Source organism: Vombatus ursinus, unplaced genomic scaffold, assembly GCF_900497805.2.
Source record: "Vombatus ursinus unplaced genomic scaffold, bare-nosed wombat genome assembly UNPS02014816.1, whole genome shotgun sequence".
NCBI lineage: Eukaryota > Metazoa > Chordata > Mammalia > Diprotodontia > Vombatidae > Vombatus > Vombatus ursinus.
The window spans coordinates 15,631,879-15,651,946 of record NW_020954594.1 but is presented as its reverse complement, the minus strand read 5'-3'; the positions used below and the strand labels follow the sequence as shown (position 1 = coordinate 15,651,946).

Genomic DNA, 20,068 nt, shown 5'->3' with positions numbered 1-20,068 from the left:
TCAGTTACTTAAATATAGCTTTATTTACATGATATGCTATAATGAAAACAGAAAAGTATGCTTATTTTTATGTCTGGACTCATTTTACCAATTATGAATTTTATGCAACTCTTTTTTAAATGTGTAATTATGTAAAGATTTGGTGATTTTATTGACCAGTTTATGTACATTATAGTTAGATAATATGTAGAAAACAGCATGTTATAGTAGAGAGTTTTATACCTGGAAGTTTTCTGTCAGGAAGACCTAGTTTCAAATTCTACCTCTTAGACTTGCTATCTGTATAACCATGAGCAAGTCTCTTAACCTCTTTGAGCTTCTGTTTCCTTATCTGTAGAATGAAGATAATAATAACTGTAATAACTGCCTAATTAGGTCATTATGAGGCTGAATAATATATGTGAAGCATTTTGTAAACATTAGAATGCTCTGTAAATGTGAGTTGTTATTGTAATCATTATAATTGTTATCCCTATCAATAATTATAATTAAAGGAACTACAGAATATTAAACAGTGTGCAAGACACAAAGACTGTATACTTTTGTCCTCTAGGTTTTTATTTCTCACATTTTTATGCTGTAGAATATTTCAAAGGGCCAAAGACCTTGTAAAATATACGTTGAAATTGCATCTACTGGTCACTACAAAATTATTGAACGACTAACACACACAAAAAGCAAAAATCAAGATCATAGATTTAGAGATGGAAGTAACCTTTAAGGCCATGTAGGCCAACTCCCTTATTTTATAGTTAAGGAAACTGAAGCCCATAGAAGTAAAATTACTTGCTTAAGGCCATACAGGTGGCAAACTGAAGAATCAGAGTTTGGAAACAGGTTTTCTGACTACAAACCACCAGCCCTTTTACTATATCATGTAATCTCCCAAAGGAGGTGAGGAAATACAATGCCCAAGAATAAAAATAAAGATGTGGTAATAGTATTTAGAAAAGGTTATATATTGCAGGTGTAGATAGAGGAAAAGTTGACAAATAGTGAAAAAAAATTCAAAAAGAAGAAAAAAAGACCATGAGGGAAACTTTTTTTAAAATACCAGAAGAAACCACAAGAAAGTTCAGAAGAGAATACAGAAAACCAGGGCATTTTTATGTATATTATTATATTGATTGAATTGTACTCTTTTAAAAAATTATTTTAGACAAATGCTAAAACTTAAATACATAAGAAAAGAAAAAGAAACATTATAAACTTAAATATAAAATAAAAAAATACAAACTTATGTGCACAGCAAAACATAGGAGAGGATTCAAATTGTACAGCCATAACTTTTCATTTCAAGAAAGCCTATATATTAAAGTATGTTCATTATGTTTAAAGCTGTCCATCTTTTCTTTGCTTCCTTATAGGTTTTCTTTTGTTCTCTGCTGTACACTTTTTACTTTGTTCTTTTTTCCCCTCCCTCCCCCCTACCCACCACCCCAAGGCTACAGTTGAGCATTGGATAAATTTAATATATAAGTATTCATATGTATACACTTACACACACACACACACACACACACATATATGTGTGTGTAATATATATATCTTTAGTTCACTCTTCTGATCTTGGACTCAAATCAAGACCTCCAGACTCCTGTAAGTGCCCACAGCAGAGGTGTCCCCACCCCACTGCTTCTGTACTCACTGGGCACATGCTGGTTCCTTCTCACCAGGATTAAGTGCTTACTGTGTACCAAGCACTGTGCTAAGCATTGGGATACAAAAACAAGCAGAAATAGTTCCTGCCCTCAGGGAATTTACATTCTAATGGGGAAAGACAACACATAAAAAAAGGAAGCTAGGAAGGAAGTGGGATAGAGAGAGCATGTGAGGGTAAGAGGTGGGGAAAGGAGTACCTAGTTGAGGTTATTATAGAAGAAGTTTGGAGAGTCAGGAGTACCATGTGGAAAAACAATGAAGACATAATTATTCTGACCCTTCTCTTTAAAATGGAGGTACTGGGAGAAACCAGCCAATTAGAGGAAAAGGCCCCAGGACAGATGCTTCTTCCAGTGTGAGAAGTCTAGGAGTAAAGTAAACTTTTAGGGTAAAGAAGTTTCTGTAGAATAGTAGAGAAATTCCAGAGAGTCAGGAGTGAAGCCTGGAAAGGAATGAATGAAAAAGGATTGAAGGGTAGGAAGGGACCAGGTTATGAAGGGTTTTAAAACCCAAGCAAAGGATTTTGTATTTGATTCTGGAGATAATAGTGAGCCACTGGAGTTTACTGAATAGTAGGGGGCAGGGGTGGTCAGACCTGCATTTTAGGATTACTGAATAGAGAATGAGCAACAGTGGGGAGATACTTGAGGAAAGGAAACCAATCAGCAGGCTGTGGTAGTAGTTAAGGCAGGAGGCGCTGAGGACCTTCATCAGGTTGGTGGCAGTACATGAAGAGAGAAGATAACAGATGAGAAAATTTCCAAAGGTTGACAGGATTGGATATGGAGGATGAGAGAGGAAGGAGTCAAGGATGACTCCTAAGTCATGAATCTGAGTAACTGAGAGGATGGTGGAGTCCTAGACAGTAATAAGTAAGTTAGGAAGACAGGAGGATTTAGGGGGAAAAATAATGAGTTCAGTTTTAGACATGTTAAGTTTATGTCACCTATGAGACATTCAGTTTGAGATTTTCAGTAGACCGTTGGAGATGTGAGAGTAGAGGTTAGGAGACAGGACTACTTTTTACAATATGTGGAAACTAGCAAAGGCTATAGTATTTTTTCTTGCCTATATTTCAAAGACTTCCTGGTACTATGGAAGGTTCTGTAAATATCTATCTCAATTAAAAATTATATAGATTGATCCATTGATGCTCTTGGTTAATATATCTGGGCAGAATCACAATTAATATTGGAAATGGTGGAATGAGATGATTACATTGCCCTTAGAAGTTTTCACCTTATAATTTCTGAGGATAAATCTCACAATATCCCAGTACTTACTAACATATTTCATACTTCATTTGTCTTTTGTATAAACTGAGAAAGTATCAAATCATGTTGCATAACATTACAGCTTCAATGACAAGAAGTAGGTCTATATCCTAATCTAGTTGAAAAATCTAATTAAATATGAATATATTCTCACTTTCTTCCACTGAAATGACCTTACCATATGCCATTGGAATATTACTCTCTATGTGTAAACCCATAAAATTTATAGTTATGGTACTTTTTTAACCTATATGTATATATCTATCTATCTGTATCATTAATAAATTCACAAAATATTGGAGTTATAATGTACTTCAGACATCAATGAGTTCAACCTAATCATTTTTCAGGTGAGGAAATTCTATTTCTTCGTAGGCATGTGCTCCAGGAAAAGTGTCTGCAAACTTTTTTATTTGTAATTTTTTTTATCAAAAACACAGCATTACTCACACTAAGATATTTAATTAATGTTTTCAATTATGATGAAAAAGCTTGAAAAGGAATAATGAGCTTTCCAAAAGGACAAGTAATGGCCCCACAGCAAAGAAAGTATTGCTTTTTTTTCTGTTTGAATTCTTGGGTGTCCTATTTCCTCCTGTTCATGAATCTTCTTTTGGTTCCTCTATTCCTCCTTTGGTACCAAAGAGTTGACTAATAAGAATTAGAGATGGAAGATACTAAAATTTTGTGAAGATATCAATTATGCTTTTCCCCAATTGGATGATATTCATCTATATTAATTATTTTATATCTCTGTGTGAATGGATAAAACCAAAGTTACTTAGCTTTTTGTCTTTTGTGTCCTAGCTATTTTATCTTGTAAACTGTTATGTACTTCAATATAATAATGGAGAATTATGTTGGACAAAGAAGCCTTGTTTTATTAAAGATGCATTTGAGGGAGACATTACTACCACTAGTATAAAATGTGATTAGCTGTAATATCTTTTTGTCATATTTTAGAGACATACTTAGCACAAAAATGTACTGTTTGGGAATTTGGCTAAGAACCTAATGATATGAATAAATCAGTTGTTAGTTTACAGGAACAAGAAAGTACTTTATTATCTTGTTTTTATTTGCTGCATCAAAACTGGAAACTAAGAGCATCTGTATCTGTGTGTAAGCGTGCCTAGATGGCACAGTGAGGCAACGGGGTTAACTTCTATTTAGTTGTGGTGACATCTCAAATATGTGCTTGCCTTCAAGGCAATTAAGAGAGTGACTGAATTTTATGAGCTCTCTTTTTCCACCTGCCTCTAATAGAGCTTATGAAGGATCAAAAGAAAAATCTGCCCTAGTGTTTGTTTACTTTACAGGAGCTCATAAGGATGAAATAGCCCTAATGAATGGTTTGACAGTTAATTTGCATCTCCTACTGGTAAGTTTGCTTTCCCAACAATCTTTAAATACATTTTTGATTCCTGAATCTGATGTTTCTTTATCTTTAATTCATGAACTTGTGGTGCTATATTTATTTTTAATAAGTTTCTAGATTATTTTCAATCTTACCAGAAAATGCTAGATCATGATATAATGCCTTTTTCATAATTGTAAGCTTTTAATGGCCTTGAGATCAAGATCAATTTTTGTTCAGAGCATAAGGAATAAGAGCTGTAGCAGCAGTAAAAGGAAATTACTCTTAAAGAATACACAATTCCAAACTTTTTTTAAATTATAGGAGATACAGATCTCTTCTATTGCAGAAATTCATCTCTTAATACTGCTTCCTATGAAGAACACAAATCAAGTGGGATCATGGATCGGTGTTTTGGGAGTTATTTTTAGGTGTGAAGGGAAAGAAATTGGTGAAAAATTAACAAAGCAAATCTGATACTTTAACATCCAAAATATTCATAGGTATTTTTGATTTGAGATCTTATCAGGAGCTTAACATTTCTGAAAGTTTGTACCATCCATTCTAAGTCTTTTTGTGTGCACCTATACACACATTTGTCACACTTTTTAAAATTATATTTTTTCTAATTTTTTTTAATTAACTTTTACCAGTGACTTTCAAACTTCAGAATTATTTCCCAATACACTATCACAATGATTTTTCCTTTGTAACTATATAAGCATATAAACATATTTATATACAAAACCTAATGAATAAAGCATTTGAATTTGTCAGAATGTGCATCATTCTACTCCCATAGGTCCCCCACTTCTCTGCCTAGAAGAAAGACAAGTGTTTTCTCTTCTTCTGGGACCACAGTTGATCACTCCAATGCAAAGGAATTCAATAACATTTTAGCATTATTTTTGTTTATGTTGTTGTTTTAATAGGACTAAATGGAGAAATAAAAAGGTTAGTGTAATTGAGGAAATATAACTGTAATATACATACACCCTAGTCCTCCTAGAAGGTGTTCCTCCAGAAATGAAGGATGCACATTACAAAGTAAAACTGATTATGAATCATGGGACAATAAATGACAATGACTTCATGGCAGGTCTAAGAGAACTTCAAAGAAGCCTGAAAATTAGCTGAAGCCTTAGAAACAAAAACAAAAACAAACACACAAAAAACAAACCCATGAAAATGAAATGAAGTTGGTAAACTTCAAATGTGTTCAAAGTTACTCTTATAGAACATGATGTTAAAGAGTCCTTGACTAGAAAGTTCTACCATTTAGTGCAGATAAAGGGCACTGGCAATTAAATTTCATTAAAATTTATATTTTATTTATTTTTATATTTATTTATATTTTATACACATAAATATTTATTTATATTTTAATTACACTATTACTTCTCATGTTTCTATTTTTGTGGTGACAATCAAGTTCTCATCTTTTTAATTCTTAAGTTCAACTAATTTATGTTTGTAAAATGTTTGGAGATTATAAGATAAAAATTATAAAGTGGTTGAATTTACAAGTCTTGCTAATGTCATGTCCAATAAATCCATTTCATTTCAGTTATCGTTTTTTAAGCCTACACCAACACGATTTAAAATTCTTCTAGAAGCCAAAGCTTTTCCCTCTGACCATGTAAGAAACTTTAAAATATATATATATATATATGTGTGTGTATTTGTGTTATTTTTCCTCTTTCTTGAAAACATCAGTTGCCTGACTTGAATGTTTATTCACTAGTCTTTTTCAAATAACCTTACAATAAAAAGATCTGTCAAGTACTTTTGATTTAGGCATTTTTTAAAGACTGTAACTTTATTCCTTTTGTTCAAGTAAAACATGTTAGGGGGGAAAGATTGAATAGAGGCATTGATTTATTAGTCTTTTTAAAGACATTGAACAAACCCCTGGACTAAATCAACTGAAGTTATAAATGTTTTATTAATTTTTGTTGTTGTTTTATTTTATCAAATCAAATCAATACAAACCTCATTGCTTTAACCTTTCAGTCTTCCACAATAGATATAGGTGTCTTTTCATAGCTAGCCAGGAAATGTTTTGTGCTATATTTTATGAAAAAAGTCAGTTTTTTTTTTAAAAACTTAATTTTCAGGTATATAGTTCACTGATATACTCCTGCTATTGCCGCCAATTTATTCAACTCTTAGAAGTTATTTTAACTTTAAAGATAACATAAAATAGACACCAAGATTTTTTCCAACCCAGACACTAAGTAAATTTTAGTTTTATCATTTAGAATGCTTGATTTCTGCTTTTATATCATTCAAGTTGTATTTCTAGATGAACTATTTTGTGTATTTAGTGTTCTTTGTTGAGAAGTTAGGAAATACTTGGTATCTTACACTGCCCCTGTCTTAGTAGCTATTTAAGTAATGATAGGCAAGTCACTTAATCTCATAACCTCAGTTTCAGTCAATCAACAAAAATTTGTTATGTGCCTGCCCTAGTATAGGCATCATGTTGTTCTTTTTATAAGGTTGTATGAATATCACATGTGATAATTACTGTCATTTACGCATAATTTTAAACTTTGGAAAGTTCATTCTTCACAATAGTTCTTTGAGTTCAGAAGTTCAAGTATTATCTCTTATTTTACAAATGAGAAAATGGCTTCTGCAATGTTAAATGATGGTTAACATGGCCATGGTTCCAAAACTAGTAAGTGTGTGAGGCAGGATTTCAATACCTCTCTACCTACTCCAGGGCTTATACTTGATCCATCACTTCATATTGCCTCTAAATAAGGCACATAAAACACTTTGTAAACCTTACAGCTCTCAATGAATTTTCTACTAATATTACTGTTGTTGCCAAATTCATAACTGCACTCTTAGAGGTGGTGACTTTAGTGACCAGGCTGCATACTTTGAGAGACTTCCACCTTCTAGAAGGGTTCGTCCCACCCAATTCCAGCCAGGATATACCAGAGACCTTGGCCTTAGTCTGTTTATCTATTAACCATCTTCATTTCTAACTTTCCTACATCATGGTAACCATTAGCTTCTTTTTAAAATTTTAAAATAGGAGGGAGGGAACACAAGGGATTATAGCAAGTATATCTTGACATACTAAGTGATTCTGACAAAGTAGTTGAAACATAATAGTGTCTTTGTATACTCATCTCACAGGGTTATTGTGAGGCTGAAATTAAATATTGTAAGCAAAAAGCTTTGCAAACTTTAAAGCACTACATAAATGTCAATTACTAATATTATTAAGATAATTATATGCAAATCATATGACATAAAAGGATTCAATTATTTATCATCCTTTGGTTATTTCCAATGAATAACTTGCCTATTGAATAAATTTATTTCAGACGAACTTTTTCTTTTAATAATATAGTATTCCTGGTATATATTGTTCTTGTATCAATCATTCCAACAGTAACCTTTTTGAAAATGCTTCTTATGTGATGGGCACTGTGCTAGATTCTGGGGATGCAAACACATGAACAGTTCTGGCATTAGGCAGATAATATTCTGATGAGCAGATACATCAAATACAGAGTTAAGTAAATAAAAGATACAAAATAGAGAGGTGGAATAAGGATAGGAAATAAGCATTTGTATAGAACCTGCTATGTGTCAGGTACTATGCTAAGTGATTTTTTTTTTTCAGATAGGAGGAGGAGAAAGAGAAAAAGAAAAAGGAGAAGGAAGAGAAATAAATGAGAGGAAGTTGAAAAAGTTGGGGATTATAGACTACTTTTCTTAGTAATTTGTCTGTTAGAGGGAAGAGAGACATAGAACAATAACTTGAGGTACTGGTAGAGTCCAGGTATTTTAACCATTGAGGGAGATCTGGGAAAGTTTGTAGACAGCAGAGAAGGAGTTTTGGATAAAGAGATGTTAAAAATTAGGGGAAGAGAAAATTATTGAAAGGATGATTTCTCAGAGGAGACAAGATGGTCTAAGATCAAGGAGAACACAAGTAGAATCTTAGTCTCCAAGATTGTCATAAATAGGAAAGAATGGGGGATGACATTGAAGCAAGGGATTGGGGAGGAGAGGAAGCTGGTCATGGAGGGTCTGATTTTTTTCTGTGAAATGTGGTGCAAGGGCCTCTGATCAAAAGGAGAGTAGCTTTTTTTTTAAATAGACCTATAAGGGACTTTAGTTTTGAGATAATCCAGAGATTAGACCCTAGACCATCTCCTTCATTCATAGACAAGAAAACAGAGACGATGTCACTTGTCAACCTTACATAACTAGTTATGGGTAAAACCAAGATCAAAAATGAGGTCTTCTGACTCCCAGTCCAGTGCTCTTTGCACTCTGTATTTCTCACACATCTAGAAGTCTTTCCTTACCATAGGAGTAGTGCAATAATAATTTCTATTTTACAGATAAGGAAACCGAGACTCAATCGGAGTTCTTTCCATTATACCATGTTATCTCTCTGGTACATGTTTTTCACTGTGGTCAAACTGAAATCTTTCTTGGCTTTTATAATAGGTGACATCTGTGCATTATGTTAAAATATATTAAATGATCTGTTGCTTCATTTGAGCTTCACAACAATGATCTAAAGTAGATAGTGTAGGTATTATTATCCTCATTTTACAGATGAGGAAAACGAGGCTCAGAAATGTTAAACTATTTCTTGACATCCATTAAGTGCCATAGGTGAGGTTTAAGCCTAGACATTACTGACTCCAAGTACTACATTTTCATCCATTACACCTATCCAGCTTTAGAATTTTATCATTCAGTGAGATCTATATAGCTATAGATTGGGTCAGGGTGGTGGTGGTATGGATTTGATTGGTAATCTACTCTCAAAATCATTGTTCTCTCTCTTTTCCTCATGTTCCTCATCCTCATTTAATTAGCCATCCATATTTTCCCCCCAGTATGCAATTGAGTCACAACTGCAGCTTCGTGGGCTAGATGTTGAGAAAAGCATGCTGATGATAAAACCAAGACAGGTGTGTAAGAAAGAACTGTTTAGAATTTATTTTCAGTATTTTTGTGATTTAACTGATTCTTCATTACTCCTTCTATTTATTTTACATTAATAGAACTTACAAAGAAATAAAATCATCCTGTAATATTGTTAGCTTTGAGAATTTTCCTTTAAGTAGGAAATTGGAAGTAATGACTTTTAAACTTTCTTTTCAGTGGCATTCAATAACATAATTTAAATATTGATCTGTTAATATCACTAGAATATTTAGCATCCTTGAAATAGGGGTGAATTACATACAAGGCTTAGAATTCTAAATACTGCTTATGATATATACTATTGAAAGGGGGAAGAGGAATAAGCATTTATTAAGGTTGGCTTTGGGCCAGGCAAGGTAGGTGTTATTATTATCCCTACTTTACAGTTGAAGAAATTGAGGCAAACAGGGTGTGAAGCCTTGTAACATTCAGTCACTATATACACATCCTAATTGTCACTCCTCTTATCTCTTAAATTTAAAACCAAACATTTTTCAACCTCCTTAGATCTGATACCTTTGTCTTTTGACAAGAAATAAGTCGTATCTAAGGAAGATAAATTTTTCACCTTCTAAACATCTAAACATCCAGTATGTCAACTTCACCATAGTCTATTCATATGGTTATTCTTTAAAAGGGGCTTTGGGGGGGCAGCTAGGTGGTGCAGGGGAAAGAGCACTGGCCCTGAAGTCAGGAGGACCTGCGTTCAAATCCAGCCTCAGACCAAACACTTGACACTATCTGTGTGACCCTGGGCAAGTCACTTAACCTCAATTGCCTAAAAAAAGAATAAATGAAAGGGGCTTTGAAATACAAGCCCTACTATTTTTATTCTTGAATCAACCTATTGCTAAGACACATATTGCTGTATAATATTTTTTAAAAGAAATATAAGTCCTGCTGCTGTGGGCAAATCCCACTTCTGACATGACCTCTGTGGACCTCATGATCTCTATCAATGGAAGAAATTATCTTTTCCACATCAAGAATTCTCCAGAAAGACAAAATTGTATAACGTATTTGCTTCCTTAAATAATAATTCATGACAGAAATGGAAGTATACAGATTTTCATATTATAAGCTCTAAAATCACAAGAGACAAACTATAGCAAACTGATGGCCTTTCATAAACTAAGATCTTTGATCCATTCGTCAAAAACTTGATCTAGAAAAAGTCAAAGAGAACACTATGCATTTTTTTAATTTGTTGAAGACATTGTGAGTTATGATTAGATAAATTAAGCATTCTCAGACAATATTTACATTAAATTTTGCATTGATATATTCCTACAATTTTATAAAACTAAAATTTTGTTTTAAATTTTTATAAATTTTGTAACCAAGTATCTTTACTTAGCTGCATAATTGTAATCATCTTATTGATAACAACTGATAAACTCACCTAATAACTCTTGAGACCAGGCCCAAGTCAGTTTGAGGGGAAAAGAAGTAACCTCTGAAGTTTTGATAAAGGCATCAGTATGGCTAAGATATTCAGACTTAAATTCAGTTCAACTGGTTCCACCCCAAGTTTTTTGCATTACCTAATTAATTTTATTCAAAGTTTTCACCAACTTAATTAGTCTATAGATAATGGCCTGTTTTATAGTATTTTTTTTCCTGAGTGGAGGGGGGGAGTGGAGGGGAGAGAAAGCCAACTAGACTGAATAAAACATGAAATGGTTGTACATGTGGATATTCCATGTTATTTTGTGGGCTTGGTGGATAAATTTCTGTAGCTCATTTGACTGACAAAAATTCACTTTTGATCTTCTTATGTAGGTGCCTAGATCACAATAAAATGTAGATTATTAAATAAGAAATGACAGTTTCATTATTGCTAAGGTTGATATGCTCATTTTATTTTAGGGAGAGGACACCTTGAGAATGGAAGATATTCTTGAAGTAATTGAGAAGGAAGGAGACTCTGTTGCTGTGATCTTGTTCAGTGGAGTGCAGTTCTACACTGGTCAACTGTTTGACATACCTGCAATCACAAAAGCTGGACAAGCAAAGGTAGGTAAAGACTTTTCCCATGGGATTTTTGTTTGTTTGTCTGTTTGCACTGAATGCTGTTAATCTAAGGAGTGTTCTATCACTTTAATGAAATACATTTTGCAGTTTATTTGGTGAAATGTTTTTAAGAGATTTGCTTAATAGTAGTATAAGAAAAACAGTTCTTTATAAATCTTTCCCCAAATCATACTACTCCTTGTTTTAAAATTGAATATATTCAAACACATTTTAGCCATGATCTATAGCCTCCCTCCCTCACTAGCACCTTCTGTCACAACATTTTGCCTATAGTTAGCAAGACAGGTGAGTTCCCTGTAGGGATGATATCATTTGTATGCAGCTGAAAAGGAACAGGAGACAAACAGAATGCTGAGTATTATCACCTACTAGATGTAACTGCCTTTGAGTCAACTTTGTTGCTTTTTTGGTAGCATGCTAAAAATTTGCTATTGAATGTATTTCAGGGTCTTCTTTTATTTGGATGCTTGCCTTGGGTACCTAGAAAAAAGTAGAATCAATTAAATTTTGTTAACATCAGGAGATAGTTTGGTAGTTTGATAGATAACTATAAAAGTATAATAAATTATTAAGTAAAGATAATATTTTCTTAATTTAGGCATATCATTTTATGTACCAAAGTAAAGGAAAGCCTTTAACCAGCTTGTTAGTGTAAACCTTTATCTGTTCTAAGAAATTCAAGAAATTATACTGTCTCTAAATAGGTTACAAATTTACAATATGACAGTTTAATTGTTAACCATTTGGCAGCTTAGTATTTCTCTATGTATGTGCATGTACAGGGAAAACAACATTCTTAGTATTCATTTGACCATAAAATGTGCATATTGTCAGACTAGAAGTGGTAAGTAGAGCTACAGTTTGTATCCAAAGTATTGAAATAGCTGTCACTCATTAGCAATTCATAACCTTAGAGAGTTGCAGAGGGCACTGAGAGGATAAATGATTTCCCCATGTTATGCATCTAGTATTAGTTAGAGGGTAGGATTTAAACTCAAGTCTTCCACACATGAAGACTAGTCATTTAACTACTATGCATTATTGTATTCCATGGCTAATAGTAATAATAATACCTAACATTTATATAGCTCTTAAGTTTTGCAAAGTAATTTATATATCGTATTTGATCTGCTATAGCCCTGTAATGTGGGTGCTATTATTATTCCCATTTTGCAGATGAGGAAACTGAAGGTGAGAAAGGTTAACTGACTTGTCCAGGCACATAGGTTGTAAGAGTGTGAGGAGGGTTATGAACTCATATGTTCCTTACTCTATGTCCATCCCTTATACCACATGTATCCTCTAAATTTCCCACTTTAAGCAGAGCAATTAAACCTGAACCAAAGTATTTCTACAATCGATATTCAGCTATTTTTAATGGTAACAAATTGTATCTGAACATTATTGAGTGATAAAATTAATATCTGTGTAAAGCCTAGTTAATGTAGTCAATCCCTAAAAATAATGAATGGAACTAATGAAAATGAACCCTACACTTTTATCAACCTCTAGTAAATTTCTGACCAGGAATTCAAAGTGGGTTTGATGGATAACTATAACATATTATGAAATACATAAATATAATGTGTTCTTAATTTAGATGTTAAATGTTAAGCACTAAAATAAGGGAAGATCTGTAAGCCCTTGGTATACATATATGTCTCATTAATCTGTAGAAATCTATATAGGAAAAGAAGTGGCACACATAAAGACTTTTTTGTCTTTTTTTATCTTTTTTTTTCCCTGAGTAACCAGGAGAATTTGCCTCATTTAGGATTTAATTTAAAATTTCATTGTTGCCTGTTACCAAAAGGGTTCCCTTAGAGTTTTATAACTTTAGAGTTCATCCACCAACAAAACTATCCTCCTTAAAGCCTGAAATGTCCTTCCTTCTGCCCTCTTACAAATCCCATTACTATAGCCAAGTCAATTCACTGCATTTATAGCAAAGGATTTTTCAGTCAGTTTCACTATGTTGATTGTAGAACTAGAATATAATTCCAATAAAAGTGATTCACTGATTCTTCTGTATGATGCCATCACCTGTAGTCAGATATATGCCAAGAACTTCAAACTAATTTAAAATGCTAACATCTTTTTCACAACTAATGCAATGAAACTTTTGTGCCAACAGTGACTTAGATGTAGAACTTCATAAATAAAAGCCATACCCTTTTGACATTGTAACAAACTATGAACAGAGAGATATTTGAATTCCTATGTGTCACCACCAGAGTGAAAGATCAGGTTTGACTATGTCATAGGATCTTTGACATAAAGTGAGAAGGGGTCTTGGAGGCCATCGAAGCCAACCCAATCTCCTTTATACAGATACAAAGCTGAAATCCAGGGATTTTAGATGATGTGTCCATACAGGTAGTGAGCAGAGGGTAAGGAGAGAGAAGGAATATTGTGTTTGGGGAATGGGACTTATTTCTTGTTGAAGATATTGCTATGGATATACTTGGCTCTCTATGGTAAGATACATCTTTCTACCTCTTTAAAGGTAGTTGGGTTAAAAATGCTAATGTGTTAGCTAGACCAGGATATGTCTATATTAAATTATCATAAGTTGAGAAGTGAAAGGGACCTCAGAAGTGAATTGATACATGTTTTACAAAAATATACACATTTTTATGCGATATATATGTGAACTTCCTAACAGTCTTATACTTCTAAATACAGTATGTGGAACTGCCAAGTTTCATTTTCCAAAATTAAATGTTATTTTTCTTCTATACTTCATAGTGGTAGGATTCAGGATTATATTTTGTGATTATTATCATTACTTTGTGCCATCATATCAAGCAGATTGTTACGCTTGATTTTTTAAAAATTATCAAATTAGTCAAAGCCCAACCTCAGAATTGACTCTCTGGTTGCAATGTCTTTTGAGCTAGAAGACTGAGGTAAACTATTATTACAATATTCACCATGCTCATTTTAATTCAGTAGACATTTATTAAGTGACTATTGTGTCCAAAACAGATGCAGCTTGGTGTAGTGAAAAGTTTCAAGTCCTGCATTCTGTCCATACTATCTGTGTGACTATGGACAAGACATTTAAACTCTCAGTGCCCTCAGCAACTCTTTAAAACCGCAAGTTACAGAAGAATTCTTTTTCATAAGAATTTCCCTAACTAATAAAATCACAATTCTGATTTTTAAAATGTGGGCAATCCTAAGAATACAAAGAAATAGTGCATTCCCTAAAGGCAGGAGATACATCATTTGAAAATACAAATAACCATAATATAACTTTAGGAGGAAGAATGCGTTAATAGCAAGAGATTATCAGATGGCACCTAATTTGTAATTGAAGGAAGCCAAGTATTCCAAGTTTGTCATACTTAACCTTAGAAATTATTTAACTTATATGTTTATATTTTAAGAATTACATTTGACTCTAGTTAAATTTTAGGAATTCACTCCCCTGTAAAGCAAAACTAAAACAAGTTGATTTTACTGAGTAATAATAAAACTTGTCTCATTTTCACTCTACTACTCCATTGTATCTGTGATTTCATTTTCAGTATTCCCTTCAGTGATACATATTGTGACCTATTCATGTTTGCCTATCCTGTGCAACTCTTGTCTATATCCTACCATAGGTTCATAATAGGATTTGCACTCAGTGTTCTGGAACCCTTCATTAAGTCCATTCTTTTGACTTCTTGTAGATGTTACTCTGCCATTCATGAGTAATACTCCTTCTGGGATATACCCCCAGCCCACAAAGGTTAAGTCCCCAGAGGATGGTTGCTAACTCGTTTTCTAGAGGTAACATTCTAGTTAGCAGTTCCACCTACTGTAGCGTATAAGCCCCCATGAGTGTGTTTCCAATTAATAATCAGCCCATACACTCAGCTCTTTTCAGAGGCATTTAATCAAATGGTATGGCAAGAACCAACATGATAAAACCTCCTCCCCATAAACCTGGGGCTCAGTCTTCTACAGTTACCCCTAGTATTCTTGGGAAGATTGGGCCCAAACAAGAGTATAATGGTAATGAGGAACATGTATAGGATATACATATGGCAAAAATAACTCACGCTTCCTGATACTTCTCTTTATAAAGTCCATATGTGGGGTTTTCAGTTTCTTCTCTTCTCCACACTTGATTCATAGTCGCAGGGGGTCATCCTTCTTAAAGCTACTACCTTAATTAGGCAACAGTCTCTCTCTATGTACATCTATCCAAGAATGTGTGACTGTTTCTTGGATACATTTGCTATGGTCTAGAGCAGAGGTTGGAAAATTATGGCCCAAGGGCCAGATCTGGTCTGCTGCCTATTTTTGTACTGCCCATGAGCTAAGAATAGGGTTATTTTGTTTTTACACTTTATATACAATAAAACATTCTTTAAAATGCAAAAACCAATAGTAGCTCATTAGCCCATACACAAACAAGCTAAGAGCCAGATTTGGTTTGAAAGTGATAATATGATGACCCCCCTTCTTCTAGGAGTTCCTCTCCAAATCTGATGTTGGGTTAAGAAAAGAGAAACATTCCTTTCTTCTCCCCAAGGAGGGGTGGGTTTTCCAATGGAATCTCTGAGAGCACCTCATAGTTTATCTATATAAAGTATTTAGAGGTATGAATAATTTACTTTCTTATTAAATTGCATAGTTCCTGTCTTGACTCAACTTGAGAGGTGTTTGTACCTGATAAAGGGATCAAGGCATAGACGCAGCTCTATAGTCATTATACACCCTCATTGACATCGAATGTGGACCCCTCTCTCCTATACAGAGGAGAGAGGAAATTCCGAAAGAGTAAATGCCTTATCAGTCAGGTAATGAATAAACAAAATGTGGTACATGAATGTAATAAAATATTTCTGTGCCATAAGAAACAAATATGTGAACACAGAATTACTAAATGAAATAAATGGAAAAACCATAGACATAATCCTTATAGCAAGGTATATATAAACAATAAAAAGAAACTGAATTCTCTATTACTATATTGACCAAGCAAGGCCCCAAAGAAGTGAGGAGAAAATACAAATCTATCCCTTCTTTGCATAGGCGTGGATCTATGGATGGGAAGCATTGTATGTACTATCAAACTTGACGGATATGTTGGTTAATTTTGCTGAAATTTCCCCGTCTTCTTTTCTTTCTTTTTTATTCTTTGTTTCAAGAGACTCTCTGTTATAGAAACATCATGAGAGAGTGGATAGAGTGCTAGATTTGGAATTAGAGATCCTGGGTTTGAAAGCTGGGTTTATTACTTATACCTATGTGACCTTGGACGGATAACTTGAGGGGTAGGCTATGAAGGGATACGAGCAATACCTGATTTTTTTTATTTTACATTTTATTCTTACTTTTGAATAAGAGTAAAGGAAGAAATAACTGTCCCAGGAAAAAGATTAAGCAGCAAAATTGACCTTTAAACTTTCTTATGTTAGTTACAAAGGCTATAGGAACATCCATTCTTTATGCATTGCTTTAGTAGGTATTGTTTCAGTTCTTTTTTTCATTTTCTGCCTCCCCTGGATCTTTGCTCTTTCCTAATATGAAGATGTTAACTTTGTCTCACATGCACCCAAAATGACATACATCCCTGCAATTTCATCATCAAAATGCTAGTGAAGCTAAGCAAAGAATTTGGCAAATTCGTCCCACTTTATTAGATTTACCAAATTATGTAAACCATGTTAATTTTCCAGTATAAGGCAGTAAAATGCATTCAGAAGACAACCAGATAGATTCCCAAAGTATTACTTTGTACCTGTACACATAAGAAAAAGGGAAATATTGAAACTTTATATTTCATAGGTGTCAAAAATATATAGTTTGTTTTACTTGCTTTAATGAGAATAAGACCTATGGATAACAAAGTCCAAAGCTCTGAATCCTGCAATTTTCCCTATAACTTCTCTTGTTATGTTTTCTGTGAGAAACACATTTACATCTAGAAAATCTAAATGTAAAACCAATTTTAATACAGTGTGTGGTGTTCTTGCATACAGAAATGTCAGTAATTACTGGTTTAACTTTATATTTTTGCTTCGTAAGACTTATACAATATAGACAAACATTTATATCATCTCTAGTTCCAATTCCTAGTTCATCATTACTCCCCAGTACCAAAAAAAAAAAAACCCAAAAAAACAAACAAAAAAAAAAACCCATCCTGTTACATCAGAAAGAGAGCTGGATTTGGAGCCCAAGGACAAAGATTGATATCCTGGGTCTGTAATTTACTACCTTTCACTTAACTTCTGTGCTCCTCAGTTTCTTATTATTAATATGGAGTTGGACTAGATGGCTTCTAAGGTCCTTTCTGCCTCTAAATCTATGACCTATGACACTAAGAACTCATCTATTCCTCAATATGCCTGGGTTCCAGGTCCACCCAATAATTCCAGGTCAAAACTACTATCTCAGACAACTTAGTTGTTCTTCTAGTGCTTTCCACAGAACTTTCTTGAACAAGATTTTTCTTGTCCTTCATACAGCTCATACAAACATCCAAGAAAGCTTCATCTGCCCATCATTTTCTGCAGACCCCGATTTCTTTTCATATTGTCTGTACCCTGAAGTTCAGTTAAATCTCTAAATTTCTTCATATGATTCTCCCTGACTCACAGAATATCAAAATATGTGGATTTCAGTTATATCATGTCCACAAGTTTTGGTCTTGATATTTTCTTAGCATAAATCATCCATTATCATATTAAAACAATAATAATATATTCAAATTCCAAGCTTATGGTGGTTACTCTTAACCTAAACATAATTTTGGGGAAGTATGTTTGGGAAAGCCATATTTTTGATAGATTTAGCTACATTTGAAACTGTTTGACCTGTACCCTTATATTAAAGTTTTCTTTAAAAAAGTTATATTTTTATTTTGAACTTAAACAGCAAATAGACATTCCTTTATACAAAGTAGAAAAAAGAGAATTGTGCATGAAACCATAAATATCTTATGCACTGCTTGCTTTTTCTTTTAAGTATATATAAATTCAACATGTAACTTTCAAAGCTGTTCTGTTTAACTGTTTCCTTCTGTTGTCTTCTGTGCCTTTAACATACATATACATAAATGTTATATTATATATGTAGATATATTGTTATATACACATCCACATCATATGTGTGTATAACAATATATAGTTTTCATTTTAATTTCTACAATTATTAGTTATTTGGAGCATTTTTTCATTTTGCCTCTGATAGCATGGATTCCTTCCTTCCGTTCTTATCCTTTCACCTTAGGCTAGAGTCTTCTATATTTAGCTGAGAGGACACACTGCATCCACTTATGGCGAAATTCTGTTGCTCTATTGGCCACCTTAAAATACGCCCCAAACAAATACTGAATATCCCACTTACAGACAAATAAGAGATCCAAGACATTGAAGAAAGATGACCAGTTATTGTCCATATTGAGGGAATTAAAACAGCAAGTGGTGGTGGGAATCGAGTGAACCACACTGACTCCATCTTGTGACTCAAGTCTGGAGCTAGCTCTGTTTCCTTTCTATTCAATTATGGGTATAATCCAATTTCAATCTTGTGAGAAAACTTTATTCAGTTGTGGGAATTGTGTGCAAGCATTGTTGCATTGTTTGAACCTAGCCCTGGGTAGCTGGGAAGCCAGGCTTTACCTGCTGCTTAGAGACCTTTAACCTAGGTTATGCTGACCAGAAATCCAGTCAAAAGCAAAGACTGATATAAGGAATTTTCTCACAATTATACATCTCAAGCAACCCATATGTCTTGTCTGAAAACTGGCCTGCTATTCGTCAATCAGTTATTGTTTTCATGTTCCTTTGAATACAGATATACCTTTTTTTTTTTCTGATTTCAGGAAATTGCACATGTTAGCCCTCTCTCTCCCATCTTGGAAAGTTCCTAATCTTTCTTCCAATTAGAACTCAGATTGCTTAATTTTGTATCCTGTTAATTGTTTGCTTTTAAGTAATTGGTCTTATTTTATTAATTATTTTTAGTACATTAAAATCTGCATCCTCCTGTATTTGGGGTCCAGTGCCAAAGCTGAGGAGGTCTGGTCCCAATTTGTTATGCGATTGGCATTTATTGCTTAATAAAACAATATACTTGGCAGCTGGACCTTTGTTTCCTCAGTCATTTCATCTTTTACCCACCACAATATCCATTGATAATAAGACAAAATAATGATGTTATGAAGGATTTAGATGAAATTTCATGGAGGATTTTCTACAGAAGGCCTTCTCACTTATTGACACAGTGCCTTCTCCTGTCACTTACCACAGTCTACTGTACATAACACCTATTTGTTTCCACATTCTTATTAGAATATAAGTTTAAAAAAGACAGAAACTATATGTTATTTTACCTTAATATGATCCATAGCACTGAGTAGAGGACCTTGCACAAAGTAGATGCTTAATCAATGATAAATTAGATTAAATTGATAGTGAGGGCTGCTAAATATCAAGCTGCTCTAAGAGGTTGCCCAATTTCCTTCTCTAGATATCTTTAAAAGTTGAATAGTGCATTGGCATCTGAATATTTTTTGAATCATAGAAAGAGAAGGGATCTTGAAAGGTCAAATGTTCCATCTCTCTGACTTAGGTAGAAATCTACCCAAATCATCCCATACCAGTGGTCATCTGTCCTGCCATTAAAGACCTACAATTTCCATTTTTAAAATCCATCATTTTAAAAAATTTCCCATCATTTTTTTTTAGAATTATAAGAGCACATTGGTAAATCATACTTAGCCTCTGTCCATGTATAGTATACCATAACCTCTAGATCTTTTCCT

General features: G+C 33.6%; 1 protein-coding gene across 7 annotated transcripts in view; it reads left to right on the top strand.

Moving 5' to 3' along the window:
* KYNU (kynureninase) overlaps positions 1-20,068 on the top strand; it is a 142,975-nt gene that overhangs the window by 61,991 nt on the left and 60,916 nt on the right. For 5 of the 7 annotated variants that reach the window (XM_027835700.1, XM_027835695.1, XM_027835696.1 and 2 more), the window contains 4 exons: positions 4,256-4,317; positions 5,861-5,932; positions 9,153-9,248; positions 11,134-11,280. In XM_027835700.1, coding sequence (XP_027691501.1) covers positions 4,256-4,317; positions 5,861-5,932; positions 9,153-9,248; positions 11,134-11,280 — 377 coding nt within the window. The remainder of the gene's footprint in view (positions 1-4,255; positions 4,318-5,860; positions 5,933-9,152; positions 9,249-11,133; positions 11,281-20,068) is intronic. The other 2 variants (XM_027835698.1, XM_027835699.1) reach the window with 2 other exon arrangements.